This window comes from Acanthisitta chloris, unplaced genomic scaffold (assembly GCF_000695815.1).
Source record: "Acanthisitta chloris isolate BGI_N310 unplaced genomic scaffold, ASM69581v1 scaffold21708, whole genome shotgun sequence".
Classification (NCBI taxonomy): Eukaryota; Metazoa; Chordata; class Aves; order Passeriformes; family Acanthisittidae; genus Acanthisitta; species Acanthisitta chloris.
Genome location: NW_008686754.1, coordinates 13810 through 30417, shown reverse-complemented (window position 1 = coordinate 30417; position 16608 = coordinate 13810). Strand labels below are relative to the sequence as shown.

Genomic DNA, 16608 nt, shown 5'->3' with positions numbered 1-16608 from the left:
GATGCTCAGCAGCTGTCTGGACACAATCCAGAGTAACATGATGTTGGACTGGGTGATTCCAGTGGTCCCTTCCAACCTGAACCGTTCTGTGAACCAAAGTTGTCAAGGAAACTTAAATGTTTTCTAGCAGACAATGGGATTTTTTTCCAGCCTTGGGTTTATCATACAGTTCTCTGTTCCAGCAGTGAGCCTTGGCACTGTTACAGACTCCTCTGGGTGCTGATAAAGGCAGCGGTGCTGAGGTTTCTGTGGGTGATGCACAGGGAGCCTCGCGGGGACAGAGCATCCTGTGTGCTCTGTTCGAGTGGGAAACATAAACAGAAGAGGGTTAAGTACAATCTGAATAATAAACAAAGCATAGGTTGAAACATAAACCCACAGAGGCATTTAATTTGTTGTAAATACAAACAGGGTTCATCTGTGATGGTTCCCAGCATTATAATTCATTTTATTTTGGAGCCTTTAGGAACAGCATAGAGCAAAAACTTGTCCAAGGGACAGACTGTACAGCCATAAAGCAAAAGCTATTGAGCCATAATATCCTGGATCCCCTGACTTGGCTCCAAACAATTACAGTGACTGAATATTGGTCAGTGAGAATAAAAACTTATTTATTACAGGCCCCTTTTTAAATTAGCCATGTTCACCTACAGATGGAGGTTACATATAGGTACCAGGTAAATTGTCCTGTTTGAGATGTTTTGCTGACACTGTTACCAGCTGGATGTAATTTGTTTCATTTGTTGTTGCTCCCTTTGGTTTGCTTTTTTGCCTTATTCTGAAGACTTGTCATTTTCAGAAACAAATAGAGCAATGGTGTCGATTCCAACGGCCAGAGCACAGTTTTTCCTGTCATTTCTCTTTTCTGGTATAGTTTAAAGAATAACTGTGAGAAATACTATTGTCAGCAAAGCCCCCAATGGGCTGAGTGAATACTCTTCTTCTTCATTGCAGTTATTATCCAAACAGTAGTCTTTACTGTTTATATGCAAACAGACACATGCTTTGTTTCTGCAGGTTTTTATTCACAATCCTCATGCCCGAGGGCAGAGAACAAGCACAAACCGAATGGTGCAGAGTAACCAAGATTCAGACATTTCTCTGCTCAACATTAACCAAGGGATCACTTGTCTGACTTCAGGAGTGCTGAACCCTGAGCTGGGATATGATTGTCTCCTGGTTGGAACACAGACTAATTTATTGGCTTATGACGTGTATAACAACTCAGATTTGTTTTACAGAGAGGCAAGTTAATTTCACTGCTTTTTCTAGTATCTCCATTGTTTCCTGTCTCTTTCCATTGTAAAGATCACAGTTCTTACATTACTTTGTCAATTAATTGTGCTTCTGTGCTATGCATTAGTTCTCTTACTGTATTCAGAACGTTTTGTCTGTAAAGGATCTGCAATATTTCAAATTAAAGATATGAATGTGATGTGTGTCTGTGTGTATATTGTTTCATAATATGTCACACATCACCTAACAAGACAGAATTTAAGAAAATTAATAGGCAGTCAGAGCTCAGCGAAACTGACAGTGTGGTGAGACACTGGCACAGATTGCCCAAGGAAGTGGTGGCTGCCCCAACCCTGGCAGTGTTCAAAGCCAGGTTGGACGAGGCTTTGAGCATCCTGGTCTAGGGGGTAGGTGTCCCTGCCCAGGGCAGGGGGTTGGGACTAGATGACCTTTAAGGTCCATTCCAACCCCTAAAATTCTATAATTCTATGACAATGATAATGTTGGGAATTTCCTTCTTGATTTGTGTACTCTGTTGTCTTACTGCCTGCTGTTTCTTCTTTCCTTTGATGTTCCTCTGTAGGTTTCAGATGGAGCCAATGCAATAGTTCTTGGAAAGCTGGGAGATATTTCACCTCCACTTGCTATTATTGGTGGAAACTGTGCCCTGCAGGGCTTTGATCATGAAGGAAATGACCGTTTTTGGACAGTAAGGCTATGCATAATGGTTTTTGTGTTGTTAGAAGATTCTTCTGGTGGCACTAATTCCTCTTGATTTTTTTCAGTATGATAAATATTAATTTGGTTGTTGATCTTTCTTAATTTATCTCAGACGTTAAACTGTATTTTAGTCATGTATTCAGTGCACTCAGATGTTGCTTGAACATTGACTGTATCGGTTGTTTGTGGTAGTTGAGATAATAAAACCAGTTCACCTTCTGGCAGCTACCAACAGTATTGAGTACTGTCTTTCTTCTTTCAGGTTACTGGAGACAACGTTCGTTCGTTAGCGCTGTGTGACTTTGATGGTGATGGCAAGACTGAGGTTTGTAACCATTTACATGTTAATTCACCTGTTCTTCTGGTCTTGTAGTGAAATGATAATAAAAACCACTTGGGTTATTGAATATGATCTGATTTATATTACCACTTGAAGTGATCCCTGTGTGTGTTGTGCCCTGATGTTCCAAAGTATCTCTTCTGATTCCTACCCTAGATACTTCACTATGGTTTTGTAGAGCCTGGCTTGACAAATAAATGAATAGCTAATACGTGATCAGTGGGAGACTTCTGAAATTTTCTCTTGACAGAGTGTACTTTTTGTTCCACTGACAACTTTTCATACAGCTGTTTAAACCACTTCATTGCTGGACTTAGAATATTTATTTGTCCTTTGGATCCTGGTGTATCTTTTTTTTTATTTCCTTAGCTTGACTAAGTATTTTAAGGTCAGCTTTTTTTCTTTACAGCTTCTTGTTGGCTCTGAAGATTTTGACATCCGGGTGTTTAAAGAAGATGAGATCCTGGCAGAAATGTCAGAGACAGAAGTAAATCACTTCTAGCTAATGTTTGTTATAATTGCTGATGGAGCTGAAAGCATTGCATACTGTAAAGCTTCTCTGATTACTCTGGTTCAGATTTATTGTGTAGTTAAGTAGTTACTTAACTGTTTGGCACCGTATCTAATCTGCTAGAACTGCAAAAGTTAGAGCTTAATAATGTCTTTCATTATGCAGGGGCTTTTTTGCTTTGTTTATTTACAAACCTTTCACCGGGTTGAGAAAAGTGACTATTGCTTCCCTGAAAGTCGGAGCCCAGTCCAAGGGTGATGTTAATGCCCTCTGATAAGTGTTAATGCCCTCTGAGCAAAAGAATATCTTCTACAGTTTTCCTCAGATGCATTAAGTCATGGTGAATTATGCATGTGTATCCAGACAGTGCATGACAGGATAGAAGGGGGATGCCCAGGCAAAACTGAAGGTTTATCTTGCAATTGGAGTTGCATACTGGCTGTATAATAAGGGCCGTGGTGCCTACGGTAAAGTATGAGGCAGGTAGGTTTACAGAGGGATAAATGAGAGGTGTAGGAGCTGCTCTGTAGTTTAAGAACTGAGAGAAGATCTTCACTGTCAGATTTTCATTTCTCGGGAGTGAAATACCTTTATCACTGCATTTAGAAGTGTTCTCAGTCCTCTCATGGCTCTTCTGGACCCAGGGTTGAGTAAGGACATGTTACAGACCTTTGTACTTAAAGATTTGAGGTCTCCCCACTGCCCAAGTTGGGACTAAAAGGCTTAGTTAGGTATTAAACCACTTAGGAAGAGCTATAAATGACAAATCCAGGCACTGTTCTTGGAAAGGAGGTTGTTGCTATTGCTAGAATTAGAACTGGGCCTGTCATACATCCTGCTGTCTGTGCAGTGGCCTGTCCATCACGTAGGGGTTTCTAGTTAATGGGAAGCTAAAGGTCCATCACTCATGTGTGATTTATTTCCAGGTCCACAGTAGAATTGTTTTAAATTCACTCCTGCAGAGTCTTAGGAGGCCTGTTACAATCCTACTGTTCTAATTGAAAAGGACACAGCTGCACCTAAGCCTTTCTGTTTAGGACAGTAGATTTAGGGAACATTTGCTTTATGCTTGGTTTGGAAGTCTTGAATAGTTTGCGTTTTCTGTGTGTAATCACTTACTCTGGTGAAAGTGAAGCTGTAGACTGCTGTGATTCTTAGAAATGGATGATCAGGTATAAATTTACAGGGTATTGTTACCTTCTGGCTGTTGCTGGGGTCTTCTGTCCTTACTAGGTGCTTGTACTTCGGAAGGTTTTAATCCTTGAGAAAGACTTCGGAGTAGATTGTGAGAGGAAAGGATAAAGGGTTTGGAAACCATGTTTTATAGTAAAAAAACCCAAGGAGCACAGTCAGATGAGTTTAAATAAGAAGCTGGTGAAGAATTTAATTGAAGGAAGTCTCCTGTGCTATGTTGTGCAGAAGCCCAGACAGATGATTGCAACTGCTCCTTGTGACATTAAAATCTCTAGCCTTAGTGTGTGGAAAGACCTGCATTTCCAAGCACTGGGAACCTTTGCTCAGTGAAGAATGGGTCTCAAAAGGAGTGAGAAGCAGGCCTAGTTATGACTCTCAGGTCTTTCCCTGAAGCTGTTACTTATTCAGGTAATACCTAGCCTGGTGTTCCAGTTGTGTTTCAATGAAGTCCAAGTGTGGGAGCTGTTAATTTTTATCTCAGTAATCTCAGGCAAAGATTTTCTACCAATAATATATGCAGGGCTTTCCTAACCCAGGTAAATTGAACCTTTGGCATCCTCAGCTCCTGAAACTTAAAGACTGTTGTGTGTTTGGACTAGTTTTTCAATGATAGTGTGTTAGCACCGATGACCACAGGAATCCTATGAGCAATTGTGTTGCTACCTGTGGTAGGAAATACTTGGTCAAGGTACACAATTTGAGGGCAGTTCTGCAATCCTGAAGTGTTTCCTAATGCTGGCAATGCAGTTTGTGTGAGGAAATCCTGCAAGGCCTTTGGTGACTCCAAACTGATTCTTAAAAGGACTTCAGTACTCAATGCTTCCTACAGTAGACTTATTTACTGCTTAAGGATTGTAGAGTTCATATGATAGATCTTATAGCTTGTTTCCTGTTACTTGAAGTTGCAGAAGTTTTCACACCTGTGTCCCCTCTCTCCCTCCTTTCCCCACAAGACTATTACTGCCCTTAGCCCCATGTATGGCAGTCGGTTTGGCTATGCTCTTGCTAATGGAACCGTTGGAGTTTATGACAAGACATCGCGCTACTGGAGGATTAAGGTTAGTCCAGGGTTGGAATATCATCACAGAAAGCTCAAAGGCTGCTAGGAGACTTGGTACCTCATCTCAGGTCATTCTGATGTTATCCAGACTCCTTTGATGAACTTTGCTGAGCAGAGAACCTAATGTAATTTTGACCTTACAAAATCTACCCATTTTTATAGGTACATGCGAAACGAATCCCATGTCGGTTCCTTCAGTACTTTGGGACTGTTGATGTTGGTTTAAACAGCACAGATACAACCATACAACTAGGGATGCTTCAGCTTCACAGGGTTATTTAAGTAATGGATAAGTTTGAGTTCATGTAGAGGATGCCTCTGACTGTATTGTTGAATCAATAACTGTTTTTCAGAGACTAAAGTCTTGCATTGTCTATGCTCAAAGTTAATTTTTCTCATCAATAGCAATTTGCTGCTCCAGCAAATCAATATGGCAAGATCCTTTCCTAATGTTCATTTTAATATTCTTAATATGATGCAGATTAGCAGAGTACATTTAATAGTAATAAGAAAAAAATATTGCTTAGGAGGTGGCAGGAAGAGGCTGAAGGATGTCCTCAGTGCTCTCAGTTTATGACAATGTTGAAGCCTTGATTTTTTTTTTTCTAGAGGATTTGGCTTTTTATGCTTTGCTTTTGTGACTTCTAATCACCTGCTTGGTTGAAAATGTGTTTAAAGGAACAATCAGGTCCTCAGAGCTGTGGACTAGGTTTGTTGTGTGAGGGCTAACATTTCACATGTGTGTGACTTTAGTGATGCTCAAACTTCCTGCTAGGAGACATTATTATATTACTTTCTGTAATCCTTAGCCTCAGAGTCCAGTGTTTTGCATGTGTCACACATGTGCAATTTAGAAAACATACCCAAGCTTAATTTGTTCTTTCTTTTCTGTCCTCAGTCAAAAAACCTCGCAATGAGCATACATGCGTTTGACCTGAACTCTGACGGAGTGCCTGAGCTGATCACTGGCTGGTCCAATGGCAAAGTGAGTTTATACAGGGGGGAAATGAGGAGCTGTAGATATGGAAGCTGTATTTGAACAAGCCTGTTAAATTATCTGAAGAACATCAACCAGAAAAAATTAAAAAGACTTGAACACTGAGTGCTGAAGATCTGTTTCAATAAACATAGTTTGGCTGGTGGGTCCTGTGCCAAGTGCAAGATCAGAGAAAAGCTGCTTCCTCTGCTTAACTCCGAGTCAATTGCTAAGGTGTGGCAAGTTGTTTCTATGGCAGCACAGATCACATGCCACATCCTAGAGCTCTTGAATGTCTCTTTTCAGGTGTGTCTTGAGGACATGCTAATGATCCTCTGCAATGTTTCCTGAATGTTCCCAAACTACAGGGAAGACAAAGCAGTTATGTAACAGGAGACCAGCATCAGTCTCGACTGTGGCAGGATTAATCAAGCATTATTTAGTTTTATGTAAAGGCATTCTATACAGCTCAGCCTTAATTCTTTTAAACCTGTTGCTTGGTATTCCCCTTTGCCACAAACGGCTGTTGTAACTGCCACATCTTTCCTGAATGCAGCTTGCCAGGATTTTTTTTGTAAAGCTATGCTTTTTTCTTCAACACCTCTCATTACTCCCATTAGCCTGGGGGAATTTAATAACTTCATATCAAGCTGGCAGTCTAGAGCCCAGGTATGTTGTAACTCGTGTTGGATTAGGTGTATAACATTGTTAAAGAGCGAATCTCACCTTACTTTACTCCTGTTCTTTTCCACTGGCACTCTTTACCCAGCTTGTTGGTCTGAAACAGTCTGTAGCTCCTAGGAAGAGTAAAACTGGGACCTGTGCTTTGGGAAATACACAGTGCATGGAACTGAGCCCCCTCACTGTTCTTCCCCAATGAAAGATAATTGAAGGTTGTGGTATTTATGTATAAAAATAATTCACCACACAAGGGCTGCAGCTAAGAGGAGAGGTTGTAAATACTGCATCAAGGTTATTTCTGGTTTAGTTCCCATCACTGCTGCATTCATATGTGTATAACTTCCCAGTACAGACTTATAGTCCCTTTCTTTCCTTCCTTGTTTGTAACTTAGGGAAGCATCTCTGAAGAGCAGCATTTTCTAGCTGAATCTGCCTAGAGGTCATTCCTTCATGGTGTATTTTTCATGTGTGGTGTTCAGATCAGCAGAGCTGCAGCTTCACCTGCAGTTCTGTGAGTGGAGCTGGATTTCAGTAACAGCTCAGAGTATGGCATGACATGTATTTTGGAGGTAGCTTCTCTGTTGATGCTGAGGCTTGGCACTTTTTGCTGTTCCAGGTTGATGCACGCAGTGACCGGACTGGGGAGGTCATCTTTAAGGACAACTTTGCTTCCTCAATTGCAGGACTGGTGGAGGGGGATTACAGAATGGATGGGAGCACCCAGTTAATCTGCTGTTCAATTGATGGTGAAAGTAAGAGCATTGTTCAGGATATTAATTTAATACACAATAATATCAGGCACATCACATCATCTCAGATTAGCTAAACATTATTGTGGTTCCAACATTTTGTGTGCCAAATTCCCTTTGCTTTATGCGAAGTTAAGGGAATTTTGAGTTATGCTATCTGCAAACAGGATGTTGAATATTGCCTTCTCTGTGATAATCAGCATGTGTTTCATTAGGATCCAAGAAGCCATCAAAGCACATTTGTCTAATGGAAGAAGCTCCATCCTAATGCAAAGATAATGATATTTAGTACAGACTCTGGTTCTTCAGGCTACACTATAACATGAATATATAGGAAATCTTTTTTTTTCTATGTTGTAGTTCTTTGGCTGCTTTACAGTGGGTAGAGGTGTTTATAGAGCTTAAGGGTACGTGTGTGTTTTGGCTTTCTTCTACAGATGAATAGTTTTTATATTAGAAATTTTAGATGTTAACAGTGCTTTGTTTCCTGGAAAATGCTATCCTGAGACTGGAGAAGTGGTGGATTTATCCCACCATGCATTCAAGAAGTCAGATGTGGTTCCTGTGAATGGAAACAAATGTGATCACAGATTATTTAAATAAACTCAGCATGAATTTGCAGGGATGGCTCCAGGAAAGACACTGGTATGATTATCCGGCTGCTCGGCGTCAGTGACCTGAGACAAGCAGGTCTGGCACAACCCATTGAGACAAAAGCCTGTCCTTGTTAAATAGCTCAGTGTTTTGCTGTCTTAATCACAGGCTGTGGGGATTTGCTGCACTTGGTCTTCAGCATATTAACCTCTTTCCCAAGCTTACAGAAGGGGAGCATTGTACCCAGTTCTGAAGAACCTAGCAGAACTGTGTAGGTTAATATCACTGAACATGATCATCCTTTTCTGATGGGTCCATCATAAACAAGCCTTGGCATGATGGGGATCCCTTTAGGCCTTACTAATTAGTATTTCTGGGATTATATAGACAATACATTCTCATAGTCCTTGTCATTAGAGTTCTGTTTGGGACCAGCATTCTTTCACGTGAGGTATTGTTCTGTGTTGCAGTGTGTTTTCTCTTGCTCTCATTTTAAATGGATGATTCACTCAGAAATATTAAAGCTGGTCCTTTCATCGTAGGACAGTGTGCAAGCTCATGCTTTTCAGGCTCCATAGGACTTTTTACAGGGCAGCAGTCATATGCAGTCAGGCAGCATATTCTTTACAGGTATAAGACTTTTGTCCCTGGCTTTCACTGTCAGCTGCAGTCAGAGCACACAGCCCTAGAGCAGTATGGGAGTTTAGAGCAAGCCTCTTTGTCTCATCATCTCTTCAGGTCCTCTGTCTCCACAGTTAGAGATATTTCCATAGCTCTGTGCTCCAATGGGCTACTCGGAAACAGGTCTTACCCCTTGAAGTGAAGTACCCCTTGATTTGGGGGAAAACTAATGTGGGCAAATCTTGTTTACTGGCCGATTGACAGTGACTTACAGTCACTTCCAGACCACAGCAACTCCTCTGACCAGCTCTAGAAATCCAGGTACACATTGTATTAATTTTGCATAATTGCAAACTTGCCTAAGCACCTGAAAGAATGATTGCAGTGGGGATCCTCTTGCAAAAAGACTGGGGGCTGCACTTGTCTGGCCAGGTGAATACAGCTTAAAGATAGGTTGGAAATTCACCTTTTTTCTTTCTTTATTTTAAATGTGCAGTTCTCTTGTCCCAGTCACCAAGAAATTCAGAACCTCTGTGGGGCTAAATCAGTGCTCAGGGCTTCAGCAGAGTAGTAACAGCTGAAGACCAGAACTAGTGTCTGTTGCAGAGGTGATCCAAGCAAGTCTCATTACATAAACTGAAGTTTTGGGGAGGCTGTGAAAGGCTTTACTGAAACTGGCTGTGTTTTGTTTCTGTACAGTCCGAGGCTATCTGCCAGGAGGTGAGGAAATGAAAGGAAACCTAACGGATACGAGTGCTGAGCAGGATCTGATCCGAGAACTTAGTCAAAAGAAACAAAATCTGCTGCTGGAATTAAGAAATTATGAGGAAAATGCAAAGGTACTACTTAAACAATGTGTAGGGCCAAAACACACCTTCCTGTTGCTATAAATCTGGAGTAATCTAGGAAGCAGTTGTGGGGCAGTCAGTCCTGACAAGTCAGAACTGTAACCTGGCAGGGTGAAGCGAGATTGTCTGCTGGGGGTTCCTGCTTCTGCGTTTGGCTTGCTCTGTGTGCAAGTTCAGAACTTGCTTTTTGTATTTTAATAAGTAGCACTTTCCTTTCTCCTTCCTCTTGCCAGAGCAGTTTTGTTTGGAGCTGGATTCCCTTCAGCCCTGCATTTTGGCTTATGACTGCAAATTGTAATTCTCAATACGTAAGCCAACTTGGGGGTTAGAGGGGATTGAGTGAGAGGATCAGGTCACTGGGTGAGGGCTGGGAGCACTGCCAGGGTGTAGGAAGCACGTTTGTGGCTTGGTGGTGAACGTGCAGAAATAAGAGTTTCAAAAAGTAGTGTGAGGAAAGAGCAAATTCATATTTGAACAGTAAACAACCACCGTAGCAAAAGCCTGGAATTCTATAAGCTTGTGCTTAAAATGGAATGTATGTAAAGGAGAGATCCATTGATGGTAGAGCACACAAACAAATTGTAGCCCAAGTGTCTACAGCTCCATGCCTTGTCCAGGTGCCACTCATAGCTGTGTGAAGTGTCTGGGAATTGCTGTAATGCAACCTTCTCCAGCAAGAAAAGAGAACTGATTTATGCATATGTTTTCTAGGTTTCTTGAATGAAAATATTGAAATTCTGATACTGAAGGGTATGTGTTTTGCAACAGGCTGAACTGAACACTCAGTTGAAGGACGTTGATGGGCAGAGAGGTGTGATTCCAGCAAACACTCAGCTCCAGACAGCCCTCTCAGTTAATCTGGGTTCTGACAGCCAGTCTGCTCATGTGGAGCTCTGTATTTCCACCACGAATGGTGAGTGGTAACCTGCAACCATTGGTATTCATTTCATGTAAATTCATGCAAATTTTTAGTTATATTTAGCTGATGATTTGCATGTCTCCCCTTTATTGTCTGTAATGTCCCCTTTGTGGTTTCTTTCCTTTCACAACGTTTTGAATCAAGCTGTGTTCCTTTGATGGGTCTCAGAGGAGAGGAGTTTGATGAAATTTGTTTCTCGTTATGTGTTATTTTCTGAGGCAATTAACATTTAACTTGGATGAAACCAGTCTTGGTGATCCCTGCAGCACTCCTGGTGTGGACTAAGCATAAACCTACAGCTGTTTTACTGAGGGTGTTGCATGAATATAGCTGGACCTCAGCTGGCTTTATGTGCAAGACTAGAACTACCCCAAGATAGCAAATTCACCTAGCACCATGTGTGCCAAGATGCGGTCAGGTCCAAACATGGTGGTCCTGGTCACCTAGGGTATTTTAACAATTCGGAGGAGGGGTGTAAAGAGTTGACCATGCTTAATGCTGAAAACAGTGATTTGTTGCTAGAGGACAGCTGTTAATTTAGCAACTACTTTTTCTTCCTGTTACAAAGACACAATCATCCGTGCTGTGCTGATCTTTGCTGAGGGCATATTTGAAGGAGAGAGCCATGTGGTACACCCCAGTCTCCAGAACCTCTCAGGCTGTGTTCGTGTTCCCCTTACTCCACCCAAAGATGTCCCTGTGGATTTGCACATCAAAGCCTTTGTGGGTTACCAGAACAGGTGAGTTTTGTGTTGTGATCTCTGCTGGTCTGCAGTGCTAACTGTGTGACCAGGAAACAGCAGTGATGTGGCTTCATGCATGCCCTATGGGAAGTGCACCATTAATTCCCTTGTGCCCCACGTCTCTCTGTTACTGGGAGAAGAGCTGGAATGCTGTCTTAAAAACACTGTTGTACCTGTGATGCTGAGCTCTTCTCCAGACAAAGTCTAAATGCTCTGGAGTCACTGGGATCTGTTGTGTTCTGGCTCTGCCTTAGGGAAAGGGTGCACATTTCTTGTCCAAAAGATTGTGGAGGGAATCAGGAGGCAGAGGCTGTATCCAGGCTGCTTGCCCTAAGGGGCTGCCCCTCCAGGCACCCTGGTGTCTGCTCTGGATGGAATATTTGAGTGAGCTTGGAGACACAGCTGTGTCTTTCAAGCTGTAAACTAACCCTGAGCCCATTTGGTTAAATAGAAAATAACACGTTTGATTTCAAGACAACACTTTTCCAGTATCCCATAGAAATATCCCTCCATAGAAGTAAAATGTCATTTCACATGCCCTTGAAAGCAACTTTCTCCCTGCTCACATCCTCCAGAACTGTTGGTGCCCTGGGAAGCAGCATCTTCGCCTTGAACAGGGAGGCATATTTTGAGAGCTAGCCAGAAATGGGACTGAATTCCCTTTTTGTTTCCTCTGTTTGTCTAAATATTGCTTTTCATAAGATCTGAACTTGTAAAAAAAATATCCAGTGACATAGTAAATTTGTAAATGTGTCAACATAGAGAGTATATTTCAGTGAAAGGATTATCAGACACATCAGCAATGGGGAGGAATCATGCAACCTCATGATGTGATAAGCCTGGAATTTCCAAGTTCCAGTGTTTCTTCCTGGGGAGCAGTGAACAGCTGATTTCGTAACTGGAGGTTGCTGATGTCAGTACCCAGCTAAAAAAGAACCAGGATCTGTTGCAATAGGTAAAGCCCTGCTATGTTAGTGACTGTCTCCATTTTCCTTCTGGATTGCTGCCAGCACACAGTTCCATGTATTCGAGTTGACAAGACAGCTTCCTCGCTTTTCCATGTATGCTCTGAGCAGCCCTGACTCAGCCACAGAGCCCCTGAGCTTTGTTAACTATACCACGAATGAGAGGCCACAAAGGGTGAGTTTCTGCTCTGATTCCTATTTTCCAGTCCCACACAGGTGGAGGGTTTGCAGTCAACTCGAGATTTGGAAAATTTCTATTGGAAAAATAGCAGAGGAAAAGTTAGGAAGTGAACTGCAGAGTTTGCCTTTAGTCTGTGTATTGCGAATTGACTGCTTTTTTTCTTTCTTTAAGAGATGCCTCAGTTGGGGCATTCCCAGCATCAGGAATTCCTGCAGGAACTAATGGCCTGAGATTCAGATATTATCTTGTTTGCTGTTTGCTGGCTGCTGGAATGCCAAGGGCAGAACGAGCCCTGTAGTGAGTGCTGAATTTTGTAAATGAGCAGAGAACAGGAAAAGGCAGCACCATGCTCAGATAATGGCTCAGTTTCACAACAGATGAGCAGCTTTGGTTTCAAAAGATCTGAATTGTGGGATGCCAGTAACTAGAGCAGGTCATTTCCCTCACAACTGTTGGGCTCTGCCATATTTACATGACCTTTATTGCATTAAATGGCCAAGATAACAAACAAGATAAACAAAATTTTAACTTCCTGCAGTAGAACCAAGCCTTGCATCCCAGCTTTCTTTGGGAAAAGAGAAAGTCTGATCTCCAGACTTGAGCTTATGTTTTGACCTTGAGCTGTGGTCTGTGGTTGTTTGATTTGATTTTCTTAGGAATATTCAGCTATGGCGCAAGGATTCAACTGTCCTCATTACAACAAGTTCGTGACATGTGGTTAGGGGATGAAATCTAGTAAATCAAATTTCCAGGGTACCCTGAGCAGAGTGTCCTGATGCACGTCACATGTGGGGACATTTGTGGTTCCTCAGGCTTTCCACACAAGGGGTGGCTGATGCTCTTAATTTTATTTTTGCAAGATCGTTATGTGGCTGAATCAGAGCTTCTTGCTGCCAGAGGATGCAGAGTTTCAGAGTGCTCCATTTCAGGTTTGCTTCACTTCCCTCCGTAATGCAGGTCAGCTCTGCATCAAAATCAAGCCTGGTGGAGAGGTGAGTACCTCCATAGACAAGGGGACACACCTTTAATTATACTGCAGTGAAACTTCAGGGTGGTGCCAGTATGAGGCTGTAAAAATGAAGGATGACCGAACAGGCAGAGAAAGTACTCGTGTTACAGAGATGCTTTTGGAAACTTTGGGGTCTGTTTACTGTTAGTGGGTAAAATTCCAGGGCCTGTTAATGAAGTAAACTGCTTAGCCTGAAGATCTGTAGGAAAGGAGGGTATTTGTTTCCTCACAGAGTGGTTTCATGGAGGCATAATGTGAGGCACAAAGGCTGCCTGTAACTTCTGCACTGGTCCTGTGTGCACAGATACCTCTCTGTCCCAAGCCTGAATAAAAGCCCCTTTGAAACCAGTGTCTCCTAGTCTACTGAAAGCTGTAGAGCTTGCCCATGCAACAGATTTGCCTCTTGATAACAGGATCTGCTTTGAGCCTGGGTAACTGTTGGAGAGGCAGTCCTGCTGGGCAGTTCTGGGACATGTTCTGGCATGGAAGAGTGCTGAAGTGCTTTCTTTCCTTTCTGACAGATTTCCATCAACACAGATGACATTGATCTAGCTGGTGACATTGTCCAGTCAATGGCCTCCTTCCTGGCCATTGAAGATTTGCAGGTGGAAGCAGATTTCCCTGCATACTTTGAGGAGCTGCGCAAAGTCTTGGTGAAGGTGAGGAGGCACTGGGCATTTCTAAGTCGACAGATAAGCAGTCACTGTGGGTGTTTGTATGAAAGGATCTTTGAACTGCTTTATCTTCATGTGGAAATCAGCCTCCAATGGCTTGCTCTGTATTCTGTGGGACACCCTCAATTTTCTGTCTATCCTTTGTTCTGCAGAACAGGCCCTTGGTCGTTGGCAGTTGGTTGTTTTAGGATAGTGTAAATATGTTATCTGGGAGACTAATCTGTGGATTTGGGTCAGGGCATGAGGTGTGTCTCAGCCTGCTCACTTTCTGAGGGCCAAGGTACTGCTCTGGCAGCTGAGGGTGAGGGGAAGGAGAACAGTCTTCGAGGTGCTGGTAGGTTAAGTTGGGATGTTACTTCCTCTTACACTGGGCCAAGGTTTAGCCTGAAGGACTAGCTGTGTGCTCAGGGTGCCAAGGGCTGTTGCTTATGACTTATTTCCCCTGGACAGGTGGATGAACACCACGCAGTGAACCAGAGGCTCACTGCTGACATGGCTGAGCACTCCAACCTCATCCGCAGCATGCTGGTTCAGGCAGAAGATGCACGGCTTCTGGGAGACATGTGAGCAATTGCTGCTTAGCTTGTGTGTTTTGGGTTTAAAGTGGCCAGTCTTAGCTTCTCAGGCAGAAAAGAGCACAAAAACCCACTGGTGTGATACAGGAGTTGCCTAGTTACAACTTTTGATGTAGAATTTGCTGATCCCACCATGAGCTGTTCTTGAACCTTGTCTTGTTCTTCAGGTGGAAAACCAGTTAGGGAAAGGCAAGAGGACAGGGGTAGGGACTTAGTGTAGAGCAGGTGAAGTGAATCTACTTCAAGATGGTGAGATGTGTTAGAAAAAATATGTTAAGGGAAGAAGGAAGGAAAAGGTGTCTGTGGTGTACAAACTTTCAAGAACACCAAGAAACAAATTTTAGGTTTTCACTCTGATTTGCTGTGTTCTGCTGATGTCTGAGCTTTACTCTGAAGAGCAGCAGTGAAGAGGTCTGAGCTACTGCAGAGCAGTGGTACTTTCACCAGGGAAAGTTGTATCTCCACTGTGTCTTGCTGGATGAAGTAACTGCAAAAATAGACTGTTTCTTTTTTCCAGTAAAATAATGAGTATAACCAACATGTCTGGAGAGGTCTGTTGTCTTGTAGCTGGCAGACACACGGGTGACTGTGATAGCCATCACAACCATGTATTGCTGCACCTTTGTCTTGAGAAACCAGGAATGAGATTCTTGTCCCCAGAGATGCAACTAACTGAACTGACTGTTCCCCCAGGAAAAACATGAAGACAAGGTACATGGAGCTGTATGACCTGAACAGAGATTTAATAAATCAGTACAAAATTCGTTGCAACAATCACACAGAGCTGCTGAACAATCTGAAAGCTGTGAATCAGGCAATCCAGCGGGCTGGGCGGTTACGTGGTAAGTCTCTGTGTTTGGTGGGAACAGGAGTCTTGGACCCCAGTGAGGCAGATTTGTCCTGGAGGCCAGCTGGGTTTGTTGAGTGGCTTCAGGCTTTTGGGCCTCAAACTCAATTAGTAGAAGCAATTTTTCATTTTTCTTTCACAGCCAGTTGCCTGTGACAGTCGATCATGAGTGTCCAGTATAACCCAGGATCACAGTTTTACAAAGAACAGTTTGAAGTAGTTTCCAGCTTTCTGAATGATTTAGAAATTGCTAGTTTTGTTGAACATAATTCTAAAAACATTTAAAAAGTGATGTTTCAGTTCTTGGTTTATAATTCTGCTTTGAAAAAGCAACTACCAACTTAATCAGGGGTGTTTTATCTGTGTGATTAATTCTGTAGGCCTTTGGGGAAGGAGGTATGTTTTTGTCTATTTATGGCATTCCCCTTTCAACAGGTGCTTTAAACTCTCCTAAAATAGAGCTACAGATGATTCTTCATTAAAGGATTTTATTTGTGTATTAGAAAAATGGTGGTGTTTCACCATGTGTTTAAGAGAAAAAAGAAACCCCAAAGTTTTGAGACTGGATCAAATAAGTAATTTTACCAATTTCAGGCTCAGTAACAAGTGCTTTTTCCTTTTTTCTCTTTGCAGTTGGCAAACCTAAAACACAAGTGATCAGTGCTTGTCGGGATGCAATAAGAAGCAACAACTTTAACACACTGTTCAGGATAATGCGTGTGGGAACAGCATCGTCTTAAGGAGATGAGCAGCAGCTGCACAAAGACATTGTGTCCATGCTGTGGGTGGATAACAGATGACAAGTGGTTAATTCAGTCCCTGCTCCACTGTAGGGTGAAGTAATTGCAAAGGTAGCATTGTAGTTAAGCTGACAGGTGAGAAGTAATGTGCAGACCAAAGCTTCATGAGCAGAGCGTCAGTGTTTCAGTGCAGCTGTGGTATTTATGTGAGACAGAGGTATAATGTTCATACAGTTATTTTTCTTACAATAAGTTATTTATGTATTTTAATATATTTTGTAGGTAAGGCATCAACCTTTTCCATTAAAACATAGACTGGCTTGGCTGCTTTTGTTCTAATTTAGCTGGGGAGATGGGAGCTGTTAAGCTTAATCTGTTGAAAAAACCCAACCCAAGCCACTTCTCTGTTTTTGCTGTGTAGTCTC

At 42.4% G+C, this 16608-nt stretch overlaps 1 protein-coding gene across 1 annotated transcript; it reads left to right on the top strand.

Moving 5' to 3' along the window:
• Positions 1-1017: 1017 nt before the first annotated feature.
• Positions 1018-16308, top strand: BBS2 (Bardet-Biedl syndrome 2; the record flags this gene model as incomplete). Its single annotated transcript, XM_009080317.1, has 16 exons — positions 1018-1245; positions 1820-1945; positions 2219-2281; positions 2706-2783; positions 4955-5059; positions 5960-6046; positions 7335-7470; positions 9382-9521; positions 10299-10443; positions 11018-11189; positions 12203-12332; positions 13199-13330; positions 13869-14006; positions 14472-14584; positions 15290-15438; positions 16077-16308. Coding segments are annotated over 16 exons (2049 nt in total), but the record flags the coding sequence as incomplete, so codon positions are not given.
• Between the last annotated feature and the right edge of the window lie 300 nt (positions 16309-16608).